The sequence below is a fragment of the Mustela erminea genome, chromosome 7, assembly GCF_009829155.1.
Source record: "Mustela erminea isolate mMusErm1 chromosome 7, mMusErm1.Pri, whole genome shotgun sequence".
NCBI lineage: Eukaryota > Metazoa > Chordata > Mammalia > Carnivora > Mustelidae > Mustela > Mustela erminea.
In genome coordinates, this window is record NC_045620.1 from 61,559,562 (window position 1) to 61,576,918 (window position 17,357).

At 39.1% G+C, this 17,357-nt stretch overlaps 1 protein-coding gene across 6 annotated transcripts in view; it reads left to right on the forward strand.

Moving 5' to 3' along the window:
- Positions 1–17,357, forward strand: part of REV1 (REV1 DNA directed polymerase) — a 96,706-nt gene that overhangs the window by 66,393 nt on the left and 12,956 nt on the right. For 4 of the 6 annotated variants that reach the window (XM_032351834.1, XM_032351833.1, XM_032351835.1 and 1 more), the window contains 4 exons: positions 1,019–1,127; positions 6,633–6,761; positions 9,472–9,626; positions 12,002–12,121. In XM_032351834.1, the coding sequence (XP_032207725.1) occupies positions 1,019–1,127; positions 6,633–6,761; positions 9,472–9,626; positions 12,002–12,121 (513 nt within the window). Of the gene's footprint in view, positions 1–1,018; positions 1,128–6,000; positions 6,128–6,632; positions 6,762–9,471; positions 9,627–12,001; positions 12,122–17,357 lie in introns of all 6 variants that reach the window. The other 2 variants (XM_032351837.1, XM_032351836.1) reach the window with 2 other exon arrangements.

A 17,357-nucleotide genomic window follows, 5' to 3' on the forward strand; every position in this document is an offset into this window, starting at 1 on the left:
ATAATCTTGTGTGAAGCTATATATTTAGCTTGGATACTAAGAAATATTAGTGAGTGGTACTACTTAGGCTTGAGTCGTTTTCTATAGAGCAGTTGGTATTCTGATCACACTTGAATGTTTTTAATTCAACATGTGTTCTTAAACCATTAAGTAGAATTTACTGTGAGGGGGGCGTATTATGAAGCTCTTTTACCTGATGTGTGTTCAAAAGAAAATTCTTTAATTTAGGATGAATCCTCTTGATGATATGTGACCTACTGAATTGTTTGATCGAATGACTTGTAGGAAGTTGGTGTTTGTTGTTTGTGGTATTAAATAGGTTTCAGTTTTGCAGATACTTTATTTAGGAAACAGCAAAGAACATTCAGAGAAATGTGTATTTTCCATTAACTGTTTCCCATTTCAGGGAACTGTATAATCCTTTCGAGAATATAGGAGGGAATTCATCATCCTGATAACTTTTCATCCTTTTTCATCTCAAGAGACTGTTAAAGGGATAGTTTATATATATCTTTTGATACATTTTGTAAAAAACAACAACAACACACCAAACATTTACTAATATGCAACACTTTGAATTTATTGTGTTTTTGTCTGACTGCTGGTGAAGTTTACAATGGAAGTAACCCATGTTAGAGCTATAGGTTTTATTTTATTTATTTATTTTTAAAAGATTTTATTTATTTTTTTGACACAGAGAGAGATCACAAGTAGGCCTAGAGAGGCAGGCAGAGAGAAAGGGAGAAGCAGGCTCCCTGCTGAGCAGAGAGCCCGACGTGGGGCTCGATCCCAGCACCCTGAGATCATGACTTGAGCTGAAGGCAGAGACTTAACCCACTGAGCCACCCAGGTGCCCCTAGGTTTTCTATTATTGAGTAAGACCAGTACCAATGGATGTAACTATATTTGGAATTTATTAAGCATTTGTATATGGAAGGAATGGAAAATATAATTCTTGAATGAAAGTGAAGAAAAACAAGTTTTTAATGTATAATCATTAAATTTTATATTTTTAAAGCAGAAATACCAGATTCATCGTTGTGGGAGAACCAAGATTCTGCACAAGCAAATGGGATTGATTCTGTTTTATCAAAGGCTGAAATTGCCTCTTGTAGTTATGAAGCCAGGTATGTGGAAATTAAATGTGTTGTAATCCTAATAAATAGTTACTTAATCATTTTTACAGACTCTTTTGAAGTGGATTCAGATGTGCCAGTCAGGCCTGTGTTATACACGTTTTATGGGAAGAAATATTTCAGGGCTTCATCCCTTCAGTTCTTTTTTCCTTTCACAAATGCTAGATGACTTTAAGTAAATACTGTAGTTTCCTGAGGAATCAGTACATCCAACAGTGGAAATCAAAAGAAATTGGACATTGTCGTTTGTCTTTTTTAAAGATTTTATTTACTTTTTTGAGAGAGAGAGACACAGACAGAGCACAGGCAGGAGGAGGGGCAGGGAAGAGAGGGAGATGCAGACTCGCCACTGAGCAGGGAGCCTGAGGTGGGGCCTGGTCCCAGAACTTCAGGATCATGACCTGAGCAGAAGACAGATGCTTAACTGAGCCACCCAGAAGCCCTGTGGACATTGTCTTTTTAAAACCATTATCTTTTTGAAGTATGAGATTAAAGAATTAGATATTTTAAAAAGTTTTTTAAAGATTTTGTTTATTCATTTGAGAGAGTGTGGATGAGGAGAGGGGCAGAGCGGGAAGGAGAAGAAGGGAAAGAATCCCAAGCAGACTCCCATGCTGAGTGCAGAGCCCAGCATGGGGCTCGATCCCATCACCCTGAGATCATGACATGAGCCAAAATCAAGAGTTGAACACTCAAGTCAACCACCAGGGTGCCCCAAAGAATTAGATTTTTTTTTTTTTTTTTGACAGACAGAGATCACAAGTAGGCAGAAAGGCAGGCAGAGAGAGAGGAAGGGAAGCAGGCTCCCCGCTGAGGAGAGAGCCCGACATGGGACTCGATCCTAGGACCCTGAGATCACGACCTGAGCCGAAGGCAGCAACTTAACCCACTGAGCCACCCAGGCGCCCCTAGATATTGTTTTAATGGAAGAAGGCCTTAACGTTCTTCTGGTCTAATCATTCTTTCTTATAGCTAAGAAAAATCCCTTGTAATTTAAAACTCCTCTAACACTTAGAATTTTCTTCACAATAATGTTAAAACTTGATCACCTAGGGATGCCTGGGTGGCTCAGTTGGTTGGGCTGCTTCTCTTGCTGCCTCTGCCTGCCTCTCTGCCTGCTTGTGTGTACTCTCTCTCTATCTCTGGCAAATAAATAAAATCTTAAAAAAAAAAAACCACCAAAAAAAATTGATCACCTATTAAATTACAAGTAAATAATTCTGTATTGGTATATCCAATAATCTCCTTACTTAAAATTATAGAGTGTTGTCAACTCATTAGTACCAACTTTGTTTGTAGATCTATATCTTACCATAAGCTTAACTCTCAGTACAATGGGCTGTTTCAGTACAAGAAGAAACAGACATATGTATGTGTTCCTCATACTTAAGGAATCATTTAAAAATAATCAATTGTAATAGTTGTAAAAGTAGAGGGAGTAGTAATGAGTTGATTAATTTTTTAAAAAAGATTATTTATTTATTTATTTGTCAGAGAGAGAGAGAGAGAAAGTGAGCATAAGCAGGTAGAGTAGCAAACAGAGTGGGAGGGAGAAGCATGCTCCTCGCTGAGCAGGGAGACCGATGTGGGGCTCAATCCCAGGACCCTGGGATCATGACCTGAACTGAAGGCAGCTGCTTCACCAACTGAGCCACTCAGGTGTTCCTGAATTAATTAATTTAAAAGAACAATCTTTATGGTTTTTCTTTCCTGATAACTGAACGGATGTTTTTTACCTTTATAACATATTGTTGGCAAGTGTTAAAGTATTTAATAATAAACAGAGTCCTCTACCAGTTTTATATTTCAGTCTTTTCTATTTATGGCTTTGTCTTTCATACTTCTCTTATTGAGATATAATTGACATACAACATTAGTTTCAGGTGTACAGCATAATGATTTGATATATGTAATATCTTTCAGTCCTGATTAAAGGTTCAAGGAAGTTCAAGGGATTGTTCAAGGAAGTCTAATAGGAACAAAAAATATTTCAGATCATCTAACTGAAATAGTTTTAAAATCTTGCCAGTTATTTTATTAAAAAGATACTTAAGAAAACTTTATAATCAGACATTTATAATTATAAAATATTTAAATTACTTCCATTTATGACATGTGGAACTTTTACTCCTAGACTGACTTTGTCTTTCTTATTGACAAAATTACGTTTTAACCTTTTTCATTGTTGGTTGGTAATGTAGCCCAAGAATTGAAAACTTTAATAAAAATGATAAGACAAATACCAGATGCATTCTGGATTTTTTCTTTTTATTAGCCCAGGCAGTTCAGAGCTGATTTTGTGTTGAGCTCAGTAAGGCTAGTCTTTTTTTCCCCCACTGAGTTACTGTGTGACAATGTGTGCATCTGGTGGCTGGACAGTTGGGTTCACATCTGGAGGGTGTGGGGAAGCTTGGGAATGTTCTATCAGTGTTTGAGTTCTGCTCAACTGGTGGTGAAGTGAAAGCCCCACCCTCTGTACTGCCTGAAGGATGTCACTTCTAGTTCGGCACCCCCAAGCTGAGTGCTGGCCAGCAAGTAGGGTTGGGTGGGAGGGATAAGAAGTCCGCTTCAGGGGTGAAAGTATTTTCCTGTTCCTGAGGCCTTTGGGCTCAAGTAGCCACAACTGTGTCTAGGTGCTAGGCACTTCTGGTGTTTGGATGTTGTGGTCGTGTTGCATCAGAGATAGTGTTGTCGAGCTTAATGTACTACAGAATAATTGGGGTGACAATATATGGGCCAAAAGCAAGATGCTTAGTTGGTGATTGTTTTAAGGACATACATAAAGTGATGAGAAAAGGAATTTGAGTGAAAGTTAGGAGGGAAAAAAGCCCACACAACCCATAGCAGTGGGGTTTCGTTTCTTTTTTTTTTTTTTTTTTTTTTTAAGATTTTTATTTATTTATTTGACAGAGAGAAAACACAAGTAGACGGAGAGGCAGGCAGAGAGAGAGAGAGTGGGAAGCAGGCTCCCTGCTGAGCAGAGAGCCCGATGCGGGACTCAATCCCAGGACCCTGAGATCATGACCTGAGCCAAAGGCAGCGGCTTAACCCACTGAGCCACCCAGGCGCCCTGGGGTTTCGTTTCTTAATTATGATTTTCATTTTGTAGAAAGCAGTTGATAAGAAAAGTCTCTAGAAAACAGTTCTTAGATACCCTTTTCTTGTTGCTGTCCTGTAATTATATTTTCCTTAGGTGAGAAGATTTTTTAAAAATATGTATATCCACAGTTTCATCAGAGAAATGTTTCTGGGGCTGGAGTGGGGACTAGATTGTGGGGATGATCATCCCAGGTTTATGCATTCATGAGTTTCCAATAGACACAGACTGATCATGGGTCTGCAAAGGATGGTGTGTGCCCACGAGATGGTAGAACTCATGGAGAGGTAGGATGTATATACAAAGGCTAGAATATGCATGACTGTTAGTCGTTTTGCTCATCAGAAAGAGCAAGCTTCATATAGAACGAGAAGGTAGATAGGCAGATGAATACGTAGTGATATACAAATATCTTTGAATCACATATTTTTTAAGATCAAATAATTTTTAAATTATTTTCTAAGGATGCTTTACTATATTTATTGATACGGATACCTGTTAACACACTGAACGGACAGTGACCTACATGTGCAGTGTAAGCCTGAGAATAATTGCTTTCTGTAGCACACGCTGATGGAGTATTGGTGGTTTATCCTGCGTGGGACCTAGTTGACAGAAGTAGATAAGTCACCGTAGCAAAAAGTCATTTCCGACTGTTGGATATTTGCCTTTACTCCTTTATTTTCTATGAAACAAATCCGGTTTCCCAACTCCAACTCCGAGTGTTTTGCTTCCCTTAGTTATAGGAAATCTCTTAGTTTTCCTTTTTGTTTATAATTTCCTTACCATGTCTGGTGGCTCCTAAGCATTTCTCTCCAAGCTGTATATGTGCACAACTACATAAGTAGTTGTATTATGTTTTCCTAAGTAATGTGCCCTTGAAAATTTTTGAATAAGTGGAAAAAAATTATAGTAAATATAAATATAATGTTATTCATAACAATTATGTAACACATTTTTCAAAAAATGAGTAATTACCTTTAATTTGTAAGCTTAGCTTTTGCATGCTGACCCTACATAGCAAGCATTATCGAAAATGTCTTAAATTGTATGTGATTTTATATAGACTTCAAAACTATTACATATATACCTCCCTGCCTTATAAAATAAAGTCCATTGATTATAATCTGTTTTGTGCTGGGTGAGTGCAGGGTCATCCTTGTGAACATCATGGGGTCTGTTTTGTTCACCATCTTTTGCCTACCACCTAACAAAATGCCTGAGACATAAATTTTTGTTGAATGAATGAAAAAATATTCTTCACCATGCTGTTTGTCACTCGTCACTTATTTCACTGTCACTTTTCCTTCCTGTTAGAATATTTCTCATCTACTGGGAGCTTTGCAGTCAGATAATTTATACTGTTTTCATGTCCATAAAAAATGCATATGATTTTGCCTTTACCTCTGAGTAACTTGGGGCATTCTTTTCCGTGGTGGCTCTCAGTAGTGGTCTGAGATGGGGAGGGTGTTAGAGACCTCTGAGTAATTAAAGCCTAGTAAATATTTATTGCATGAATGTATAGAATAACTATTTGTTGTATTTACATAGGAACATATAATCTGGTGAAGCAGTGCTTCTTATTTCACTTGTGCTTTTACTTTGAGGTATTTTTTTTTTATTGATTCATTGCAAAGTGGTCAAATGGAATTTTACTAATTAAGTATAATTCCATGATTATTGTTTTGTGTTGAATGCTCCAAATATCAAAGGTAATGTGGGGCATTGAGACACACAAAAGATTTAAAATTTACCATTTTCAATTAGGTCCCTCAAAGTTCTGGAACCCTGGCTCCTGCCCAGAGTGATGTGCTACCATATACAATGCTGTTGGCATCTCAACCACTGTGGAGCCACTTCAGGAGCATGGAATTGGTCAATTGGGAATTGGGTGGTAATAGGATGAGTACATTTTGTCTGTTTGTCACATAGCACTGTTTTGTGTAGTTCTTTCGTATATATTCTGTTTTTTTGGGGGGGACGAATCCTGGCCAAACTGTGCCATGTGTTAGGGGAAGAAAACCTCTTTTGACAGCACATTCCTGCTCTGAGGTGGTTGTGATCTCACCAGCATATGGTATGCTGGCATCTCTGCAAAGGGGCCAGAGCTCTGAGTCTTTGGAGAAAGCTTCATATACAGACAAGAGCCAAATCTGGTTTTTAATAACATTTTGGTACATCCACGTGTCATTTACACTAATCAGACCATTGTGCAATTTTCTTTTGGGAGGAAATCAAACTTACTAGTTTTCTTAATGCTTGTTGTTTATCCCTAATGAGAATTAAGTGAAAATTGTATATTGGTGGCATGGGGAACACACTGTCAATGTTTGATATTTGATTAAGCATTTGAAAATTAGTCCTAGTCTAACCTCCATTGTGTTTTATTCTTTCTCTAGACAAGTTGGCATCAGGAATGGAATGTTTTTTGGGCAAGCTAAACAACTTTGTCCCAGTCTTCAAGCTGTTCCATATGATTTTCATGCATATAAGGAAGTTGCACGAACAATGTATGATACACTAGCAAGGTACAGCAAACACTGTGGTCACTTCCACGTCTCTTCTTCTTCTTTTATCTAATAGTGAAGAGGGTCTGGTGTTCCTTAGGGGTGTCCCGGCCACTTTTGCTGGATGCTTCTCTTTCAGGAGCCCTTTCCTCAATCAGCCCAATAATCAGTAGTTCAGTCTTAAGGGACACGTTGGCCCTGCTCAGACTTTTCTAATGCTTCCTGATGTCAGTGGAAATTGATTCTCTGCCTGTAGAACTTCATGGCTCTCATTTTCTTCCTCTGAAACCAGACTGACGAAGGATTGACATTTTTTAGCCTTATTTTCTTTTATTACATTTGAATTATAGTTTTGTTTATAGAACTGATGGGTTAACAAGTAGAGACTCTAAAACCATTTATCTTCTAAAATCATTTAGGTGTGCCAAAAGTTAGTTTTTATAAAACTTAGTTTTTAGCAATAGTTTTTGGGTGGTTGATTAGTTGGCTTAAGAAAAGGAGATTAACTTTTATTTATAGTATATTTAATATTCAGAGCTCAAAATTTAAAATAAGTCCTGGCAGGCTGTGTATACGCTATAGCAGAAGACAGAGTATTTTTTCTATGAAGAGCTAGATAAGGTCTTTGTTCCAGCTCTTCAACTCTGCTGTATAAAGTGAAAGCCACAGGGGCACTTGAGTGGCTCAGTGGGTTAAAGCCTCTGCCTTCAGCTTAGGTCATGATCCCAGGGTCCTGGGATCGAGCCCCGCATCCTCCTCTCTCTCTGCCGGCCTCTCTGGCTACTTGCGATCTATGTCTGTCAAATAAATAAATAAAATCTTTAAAGTGAAGACAGATACATTGGTGAATGGGTATGGTTGTGTGCCATTAAATATTTATTTACCTAGACAGGCATCTGGACAGTAGGCCAAGGTTCGTTGACCTTTGGAGTGTATTAATGTTCTAAGAGATACGTCTTGTACCTCTGTCTTCACCTCTTCCTCTCCCTTCTTATGCATGATTTTGAATATTTATAGAGTATCTATGAAGTACAAATAGTTGTTAATACAGCTGATCCTAACAAAGAGAAACGATACGCACTCTCTACTTGAGCAGAAGAGAGAAAATACAAGGAATAGATGAAACTTATCTTGCATTAGTATTAGTATGTAGGTCTGAGTGCTGAATGATAAGTCATTTATAATCACAGCTGTCCTTAAGATCTCACCTATATGAATGTTGGTGGTACCAAGTGGGAAGTGTGCTTTTTAAATCCTGTTCCAGAGCTGAGCTCAAGAGAAGCATCCAGGTGAGGGCTGGGAGTGGATGATTGAGCTGGATATGGTCTCCCGTGTTCTGTGTTCCAAGCATCATGACATTCAGGCAGCTGCCTGAATCATCAGGAGGATTTGAGAGAGAGCCATGACACATACTAGTCCTGAAATCCTTTTAGTCTGTGGAGACACTGTCGGTGGCATGTGGCTATACTTGGGGGAAAAAATGGCACAGTGTTACTCTTTTTCCATCCTTTGGAAATCCTTGGTTTCATATTCTCCACACCTCGGACAGCTTTCACTGGGAAGTAGAATTCCTCCTGCCAGGTATACCCTTCTGCTCTTACAGATTTCACCCTTTATTTAAGTGTAAACAAAACACTCATTTCTTTCTTTCTTTCTTTCTTTCTTTCTTTCTTTCTTTCTTTCTTTCTTTCTTTCTTTCTTCCTTTCTTTAAAAGATTTTATTTATTTACTTGAGAGGCAGAGATCACAAGTAGGCAGAGAGGCAGGCAGAGAGAGAGGTGGAAGCAGGCTCCCTGCTGAGCAGAGAGCCAGATGTGGGGCTCGATCCCAGGACCTTGGGATCATGACCTGAGCCGAAGGCAGAGGCTTTAACCTATTGAGCCACCCAGGCGCCCCAAAACACTCATTTCTTAAATGAATACAGATATTTATTTTTAAATGAATCAGCCAATTATTCCGATCTGTAACCTGCAGCAAGATATAGGTGAGACAAGGCATAGTATATGTTACCATCTAGATTATTGAAGGTACGTTTTTGACCTTGAGGCATTTCTGGTTGCCTTCCATTTGTGTTTTGCATATTTAATTAGCTTTGGAGCCATAGGACAGCTGTGTTCTTCCTTTTCCTCTTCAGCTAATTAAAACAGGTCCTTTGTGTCAGTAGATCGTGGTCAAAACCCACAGTATTCCCACATTCAGGGAATGTAGTTAGTGTTCTTTCAGACAGGTATTTGGGGGTGATTGACCCTTATATCCTGTATTCTAGGCCTGCTACAATAAAAGGTATTTAATTGTATTTTTATGTAGGAGATCATCAATTACTTATTTGACTTGATTTATGTGATTTTTCTATCTGTTCAGGATTCTGGTAAACCATGTTTGAACAGTTTTTAGATTAAATGTTCTGACAGTTCGAATTCGTCCACTACTTTTCAGCTTTTCAGAGCTGTATCCTCAGCATAGGGAAACTGGAATGATAATTTCTGCTGTATTTTTGGTAGTTAATATGGAAAAAGAAAATATCAGTTAATTAGTTCTATAGTTAAAAGTTAGGTGACTAATAATGGCACTTGGGCCACTTTAATTAAAATGCTAATACTTTTTAGCATTTTAAAAAGTCTTAAAAGAAAATGTGAAAAAAGATGCCAGAGGAAGACTGGACTTTGCCACATTTGTGTCTCCTCGAGGGCAAGCTGCTGGGTGATGCATTGCTTTTGCTTTGTGTTGACAGCTACACACATAACATTGAAGCTGTCAGTTGTGATGAAGCACTGGTAGACATCACGGAGATCCTTGCAGAGACCAGACTTACTCCTGATGAATTTGCAAATGCTGTCCGCATGGAAATCAAAGACCAGACGAAATGTGCGGCCTCTGTTGGAATTGGTTAGTATCCAGCTTATCTTGTACCCTTCCCTTTACTCAAAGCATTGCTTTATGATCATTGGATATCATTTAATCTTTAGGAGTGATTTTTTTAGATTTGTTTTTTTTTACCATACTGCATAGACCTGACATCTAAGACCCTTCTTAGCATCACTCAAATTCATGCAGTACGTGAGGTAGACGTGTTAGAAAGGCAAGTAAATGGTTGATAATGTCTTTGGGATAAACAAGTTGGAATATTTCTAGTTTTTCAGAAGTGGGAAGAAGTGAATTCAGTATTTGTAAACATTCTTTTTAAGTGAGCCATAGCTTCCTTTAAAGCAGGGTGGTTGGGGCAGGAGGGATATGGAGTTAAGTGTTACTGTGAGTCTTGGTGTAATTTAGTTACTTGGGAAACGTTAGCTTCCTAGAATGCTTACCTTCCTTTCCTCTCAGTTCCAGAAGTCCCCTTTAATCAACCAGTGGCTCTTAGTCACGGTGTTATCTCTCCCCAGCTCTTGTCTGTTTCATCTTTAATCCTTGTGCTTTGTTTCCTCAGCCCCTCCCATCATTTGTCCTTGTTTCGGTGGCTCTTGCTGTTGTGTCCTCTGAGCATCTCTGATGCCTCAGCTTCCCTGAGTCACCTCCTCCTTTTGGAACATACCCTCAGTTGCTCTTGCCAGGATACCTCTTTTACTTGTGTTTGCGCCTGTACTCTGTATATCCCAGGCTTGGGAGATAGATGTAACTTCCTCTTAGTTAGTCATTGTCATTTCCAACTACTCCTTCTCCATTTTCATTCAGAAATCCTCTTTCCCCTGAAGTTCCCCATCTCATTTGTACCCTTGGAATTGTACTTTATGGAGGGAGCTGAGTGATGACACAGAGCAGCCAGTGCCGTGGAAAGGTTTTTATTCCTTACACTTGCTGAGAAGAGGAGGAGGCATGCTCTACCACATAGGGCCACATGGGGAAGCCCCCAGTTTTGGTCATGAGGCTGAAGCAGGAGTGAGGCCAGAACCTTTAGGGGTTTCTGTGGGAAAAGCTGGACAAATAAACAGCTTTGGATTCACTATTATGGATAATCCTGTTACCATCTAGATTATATATAAACGGGGATCTCTTTGTACTAGTTGCCTGGTGTCCTGCCTGGATGATTTAAGGCAGGAAAATACTGTCTTTGTGTGTGAGCTTGATGAGGAGATGGTTGGGGGTGGCTGGCTTGCATGTGAGAGGTGCGCTCCTAAGGGAGGTAATTGTGTTCTGTCCTTAAAAACCAGCTAGCCCTGGGAGGGCCATCTCCTTCCAGCCAGGAAGAGTTTTAAGATATCAAAACATCATAACATACAGAAAATAAAAAACATGGTTAGTATATTCTTAGCATTCCTCCAGTTCTAGCTAGCCTACCTTTCTACTCCCCTGTGTTTGGCCTACAGATCTTTCTCAGTGTTCATTTAGGGCTTATTATCTGTATTCCAGTATCTGGCATGGTTCTAGTTGTTTAAAAAGTTCTTTTTAATTTACAGGTGTGACAATATGAGTGCATTCTTTTAAGTTCAGTCATTAATTAAAATGAAAATCCCATGTGATATTTCCACTCCTCAATCTTTTTTGCCTCTCCACAACTCACCACTTTTATCATTTTGCTCTGACTTTGCAGAACGTTTTCTCTTCATGAATAGCTACATATTTACCCTAGGAAAGCACATAGCTATTACAAAAGTCTTCTGTAAAACTGAGACATGTCCTTTTTATGTCTTCCATAAATTCCTCCTCTTACAGAGCCCTGACACCTTCTCTGTTCCCCCTCCCCCATTGTCTTGGCTCTGCTCTGCTTTACTTTTCCACGTCCACACCCCACTTGGGCCCTCGTTGTCCCTCTCTGTTTGTAAGACTTGCCTATCCTTGGTTTCCACTGCACATGTTCTGATTATATAGTGAGACTTTGGGTTCTTAAGGCTCCCTTTTCCCCCCGTCCAGGAGCATGCCTTTGGCTTTATTTCCCTGCTCAGCCTGGACACATTGGTTGGCAGGGTGATGGAATTTCTCATCGTTACCCCCAGTGCCTGCATCTCCGATCGTAAGGTTAGGGACTGCTTTCTCCCATCCTACCAGGGTAGGAGATGTTGAAATGACACTTAGTTTGGAAGCAAAGGGAAGCCTCTATCCAGTATCCATGCAGGTTATATGTCCTGTTTAACAAAATTCTGCTAGTTTTGTACTCTGTTTGAGATTATCAGAATTGGGAATTATTTATTTTCATTGGTTTTGAAAGAAATTTGATAGGTAACTTGTCTATAGGTGTCTTTGTTAAGAATCTTAATTTAAAAATAACTGTGGTGAATCTTTCTTGAAAACTTTTTTTTCCTTTTTTTTTTTTTTTTTAACTTTTATAGGTTCTAATATTCTCCTTGCTAGAATGGCAACTCGAAAAGCAAAACCAGATGGCCAATACCATTTAAAACCAGAAGAAGTAGATGATTTTATCAGAGGTCAGCTAGTTAGTAATCTACCAGGTAAATACAGATCTTTGTTTTTTAACTCTGGTTGGTTGTAAATATCTATTAGTGCTTTTCATAATTTTACAATGTTACTCTCTGTTCCAAAACATGTGAATTAATTTTTTTTTTTTTTAATCCATGATTGAGTGCCATGAATAACAGAATTTGGAATTCCTCAGTGAGTAAACCCTCAGTTGACTAATCAGGACCTGAATGTTACCTTTTATTTCTATTTCTCACATATTTTACTTTAAATATTTCTCAAATGGCAAGATCAGGGAATTCCTAGCAATCATTTTAAAAAGAATATGATGAAGTTGATTTTTGGTCTTTTAAATAAATCTTAACTGAAATTATGTACTTCTAGGCTAAATAAAAAATTTTGAGAATCGATTCCTCTGTTTATAAAAATGTACTAATGGGCTCATGACAGGTTTCTGAGTTTAGTAAGCAAATAGCTGTATAAGTAGAAAATATATGAATCCTATTAGGAAGAATAAAAAATCAGAGGTAGAAGTAAAATGTCCATCTCTACCTTTCTCTGCTAAGAGCGAGGATGTTTATTTTATATTGTTATGTGGTTACTGTGTGGCTAACCTAGCTTGTAAATATCTTTCCATAGAGAAATCATCAAATATAATTAATTATAACTGAAAAACAGTTGCCCTTTTGGGACCTTGAGGAGATGTAATTTTTTGTTGTTGTTGTTGTTGAACAATTCATTTCACAATTAATAATTAAAGGATAGTTCCTTTCACATTTGTTAAATATTTAGATTTGCTATGGTAGATCTAAGAAATTTCTCTAAACCATGCAGTAATCCTTGATATTGTTTCAGATAATCCTGTTTGTTAAAAAACACACTCTTCTTGTGGGGAAAATTCAAGACCGTACCTTTTCAGTGAAAGTATTTTTGAGTCCTTTGCTTGTGAAAAGCGGATTTACTGATATTTTTAGATGTATATTCTTAAATCTTATAAAAGTAAATCTGAAGTACCTTAGAAATTTGTTATAGGCTATCAAATAGTAAATGACCAAAATGCCATTTTATAGTAGGTTAGTTTTAAAGCTTCCTGATCCCCCAGTAAATAACTTAAAAGAATGTATTAATGTTAGAATTGTGAAATAGGACATTTTGATTATCAGTTTGAGATTAAATTGGAAGAATAATCTTCTAAACTCAAACTAGCAAATTAGTTTTAGACAGTAAAATTCAAAGTTTTAATAACACATCTTACTGCAAGCTTCTAAATACACTGGTACAGTGTATTTAAAGCTGCATGTGAACTATGTGTTTGGACTTCCTGTGCTAGCCATCTCCGTTAGCTTGCTCAGGCTGCCGTAATAAATGCCACTGCTTATGTAACAGAAATTTATTTTCTCAAGATTCTAGGGGCTAGAAGTCAAAGATTGAGTTGTTAGGGTTGTTTTCTGAGGCCTCTCTCCTTGGTTTGTAGATTGGCCGTCTTCTCCCTGTATTGTCACATGGTATTTTTTCTTTATGTGTCTCTGTCCTAACTTCTTCTAACAGGGACAGCAGTCATACCGGATTAGAACCCATTTGTAGGGGGTGCCTGGGTGGCTCAGTGGGTTAAGCCGCTGCCTTCGGCTCAGGTCATGATCTCGGGGTCCTGGGATTGAGTCCCGCATCGTGCTCTCTGTTCAGCAGGGAGCCTGCTTCCCTCTCTCTCTCTGCCTGCCTCTCTGTCTACCTGTGATCTCTGTCTGTCAAATAAATAAATAAAATCTTTAAAAAAAAAAAAAAAAGAACCCATTTGTATACAACCTCATTATCTTAATTACTTCTTTCAAGGCCCTCTCTCTAATTACAGTCACATTCTGGGGTATCGGGTATTAGAATTTCAGCATACAAATTTTAAGGAGACACAGTTCAGTCTGAAACACCATCTTTGAACTGAATGACTTTGTTTGTTTATATACAGTGATGTATTTCCTGAACATTCCTGAACATTTCACTTTAGTTTGCTTGCTGGCTAGAGGGACTTTATTTCTTGAAGGGCAATTGTGAAGTTCCTGTCTTGGTTAAATTCTTAAGTATAGCCTTCCATTTCTTCAGGGATGTCTGAAATACAGTGGGAGGGCAGCAAGAGTGGCTCCCTCTGGCAAGCCACCTTCCCATGTGGCCTCCTCTCTTCTTCATACCCACAATTCTTCGTGATTTCCATAGGTTTTTTGAGTTTTATCAAATTCCCAAATTCTCAATCAGATCGATTGAGAACCTTTCACAGAGGCTTGCAGAATGTTGCTTTGCACTGTTGTTAGGCCTGTGTAGAAGATGGTGTTGCAATCATCTTTTCCCAAAGTGTGCTCTACAGAATGCAGGCTGTTCTTTGCAGGTGGGGCTGGGGGGGGGGTAGAAAAAAAAAGTTTTCACATGCACGCAGGAACCATCCCTGGTGGAGGGTCTGCTTAGTAAAAGTTGAGAATTGTTACAATAAAGAAACCTATTTATCTTTGTTAAAAAGTAGTAATTTCCTACAGATATTTGAAGATGAATATATAGTGCCTATTAACATCTTGTGGGACATGCTTTGGGGAAATTTTGCTCTCTAACCAATAGCCAGAAGAAACTCAGGATGACACCTCACTTGTCCTCTACAAGCTCTGGCCCTCTGTGCCTGTAAGTATTTACTTGGCACGCAGTGTGTCCAGCACGCTGTACACAGTTATCGTAGCTACACGAGAAGGAGAAAACACATTACTTAAGTCAGTTTATGTTTTCGGGGACTCTGCAGAATAGTGATTATATGTTAGGCTAACAAATAATTACCTAATGAGATCTGTTTATTTAGTGAAAGAAAGGATCATCCCCATCGACTCTTTAACTGCAATAGCCTGTTTCTGTGAATTCTTTGAGATCTTTGCCAGGCCTTTCACCTCATGCTTGTGCCCCTACCGTGAGGACCTTCTGCACCTGGTTCAGCCCATGCTTGGTTTGGGCCCCCAGCCATTCTCAGAGAAACTCGACAACCCTGTAGGCGGACATAAAGATCTGAAGTGTTGTCATATGGGAACCGGGAGCTAAGTGAAGGCAGTAGCATTTCAAGTTAAATGAATTACAAATAAAATGAAAATTCAGTTCCTCTTTTGTACTAGCCACATTTCTGTGCTCAACATCCTCATGTGGGAAGTGCCTGTTGGACTGCACAGCACAAGTAGAGAACGTTTTCATCATCACAGAGTTCTGCTGGACAGTGCTATTTTAATGGTGAAAACCTTTTTCTTTAAAACTTGATTCTCCTGTGTCTTTTATTGTACTTTCAAGTCTGGATGCCAGGGGAGGAGACATTACTGGCAATTTTTAATTTAGAGTAATAGTTCCCCTTCAAGGAGAGAAAGCAAGTCTTTGTCCCAGTGGCTTGACCAGGAGCTTCCACATCTTTTTATTTTTTTTTCTCCTCCTCCTCTCCTTGGAGACTTGGTTCTAAGCTAGCATGTTTTCCTTCACTTTTTCCTTTCTAGGTGGCTGCACTCAATTTGAGTGTTCTTTGAGGGGACTCCTTTCTTTATAAATGCTTCCATGATGCAGGCAGTTAAACTAAAAACCCTGTCAGGATTTTGGTGCTGATTAATTTTTCCTCCCCACTCAGAATAGTAGGGGCTAGAGGTGGGGCACCGCCCCCACTTGCCTCCCTCTCCCACTTGTTTCATTAGATGAGTTTGCAGCAGACAGGGTCTTCCCTTCCTCCCTACAGGGGCAATTCACTTAGATTAGGTTGATCATTGTTCATTTGGTGATACTTAATATGATAGCCTTTCTTTTGTATTTATTAGGAATAATAATTCTGTTCCACTGTATTGAAGATATTCTCAAAAACAGTAGGTTTTCCCCCTGCCCCACGCTACACATATAGAAATAACCCAGGATTATTGCCTCTCGCTGATTTTGCAGGTCAGTGAGAACATATCAGCTTTACAGATCTCTAAGGGAAATATCACAGTTTGAGAGTGGGGTGTGGGGTAACAGAGACAAAAAGCCTTTCTTGAACGATGAATAGTGTGTAGAGTGTCTGACTTTGGCCAGCCTTGGGTATGATTTGCTTCTTACCTTGGGGTTCTCTCCATTTTGAAAGAAGCTTAGATGGTTTTCACTTAGAATTTTACCTTTTTGTGAATGGTATTCCTCTGGCAGATTTTGCTGATGTTAAAGCAGACTCTGGTAATTCTTTCTTGTTCTCTCTTTTTACTTGAACTTTAAAATGGCACAGATGGGAGGCAATGCGCTTAACACTTTTCATCTTATCCATGAGGGAAAAACTTTTCTTGTTTTAAACTTGTCTTGCCTATCTCCATGGCCATAGATCGTTTGTAAGGTTGGCAGCCTTCTAACCCTATGTCCTATGTAATTGCTCCGGGAGCTGCTCCTGGCAGAACCTGGACTGAAGACTGCTCTCAGAATAGCCGCTAGAAGAATGATGATTGATGGGATGCCTGGGTGACCCAGTCAGTTGGGTGTCTGCCTCCGGCTCAGGTCATGATCCTGGGGTTGAGCCCAACATCAGGCTCCCTGCTCAGCAGGCAGCCTGCTCCCCCTCTGCCTGCAACTCCCCCTGCTTGTGTGTGCACATGTGTTCTCTCTTACACAAATGAATAAACAAAATCTTAAAAAAAAAAAAAAAAAAGGATGCTCAAGTGATGAGCACAACGTAGCCACTGTCACTCAGCTGTTAACGAGGTCCTGCAGAAGACCAGAAACAGTCTTTTCCTTATTGGTGGAAATTACTGATTTGGTTGTATGCAGACCATTCTGATCAGAATTTTAGTTTCTCTGGGTTACTCTCAAATATCTCTCCAGATATGTGTACCTTTGTTAAGATTTGGGCCAAATTGAGAGCGACAGAACTCATCAGCATTCTCCAGGTGAAGCTCAGACCTGGTGTCTGGAAAAGAAGGACCCAGGGACTGCTGCGTGCTGGCCCAGCTGTGGGGGGGTTGAGACCTTTTAGAGAGATAATCTTTGTTAGTAAAAGAGATCTATCTTGCCCTCACTGCCATGTTGTTTCATCCCCAAGTTACTTTACCAAGTGTGACAGCAGCATTTTTAGGTTTGGACTTATGTCACAAGTTCTTGTTCTAGTTTCCATTCATAGAAAGTGAGACTGAAACTGTCATGAAATTTGGCCATCACCGAAATCATAGTAGAATCCCTAACACTTGTGAGTCTCTTCACATGTAGGTCATACTGTTGGCCCATGTAAACAAGCCTATAACTTCATTTGCTGATTTTCTC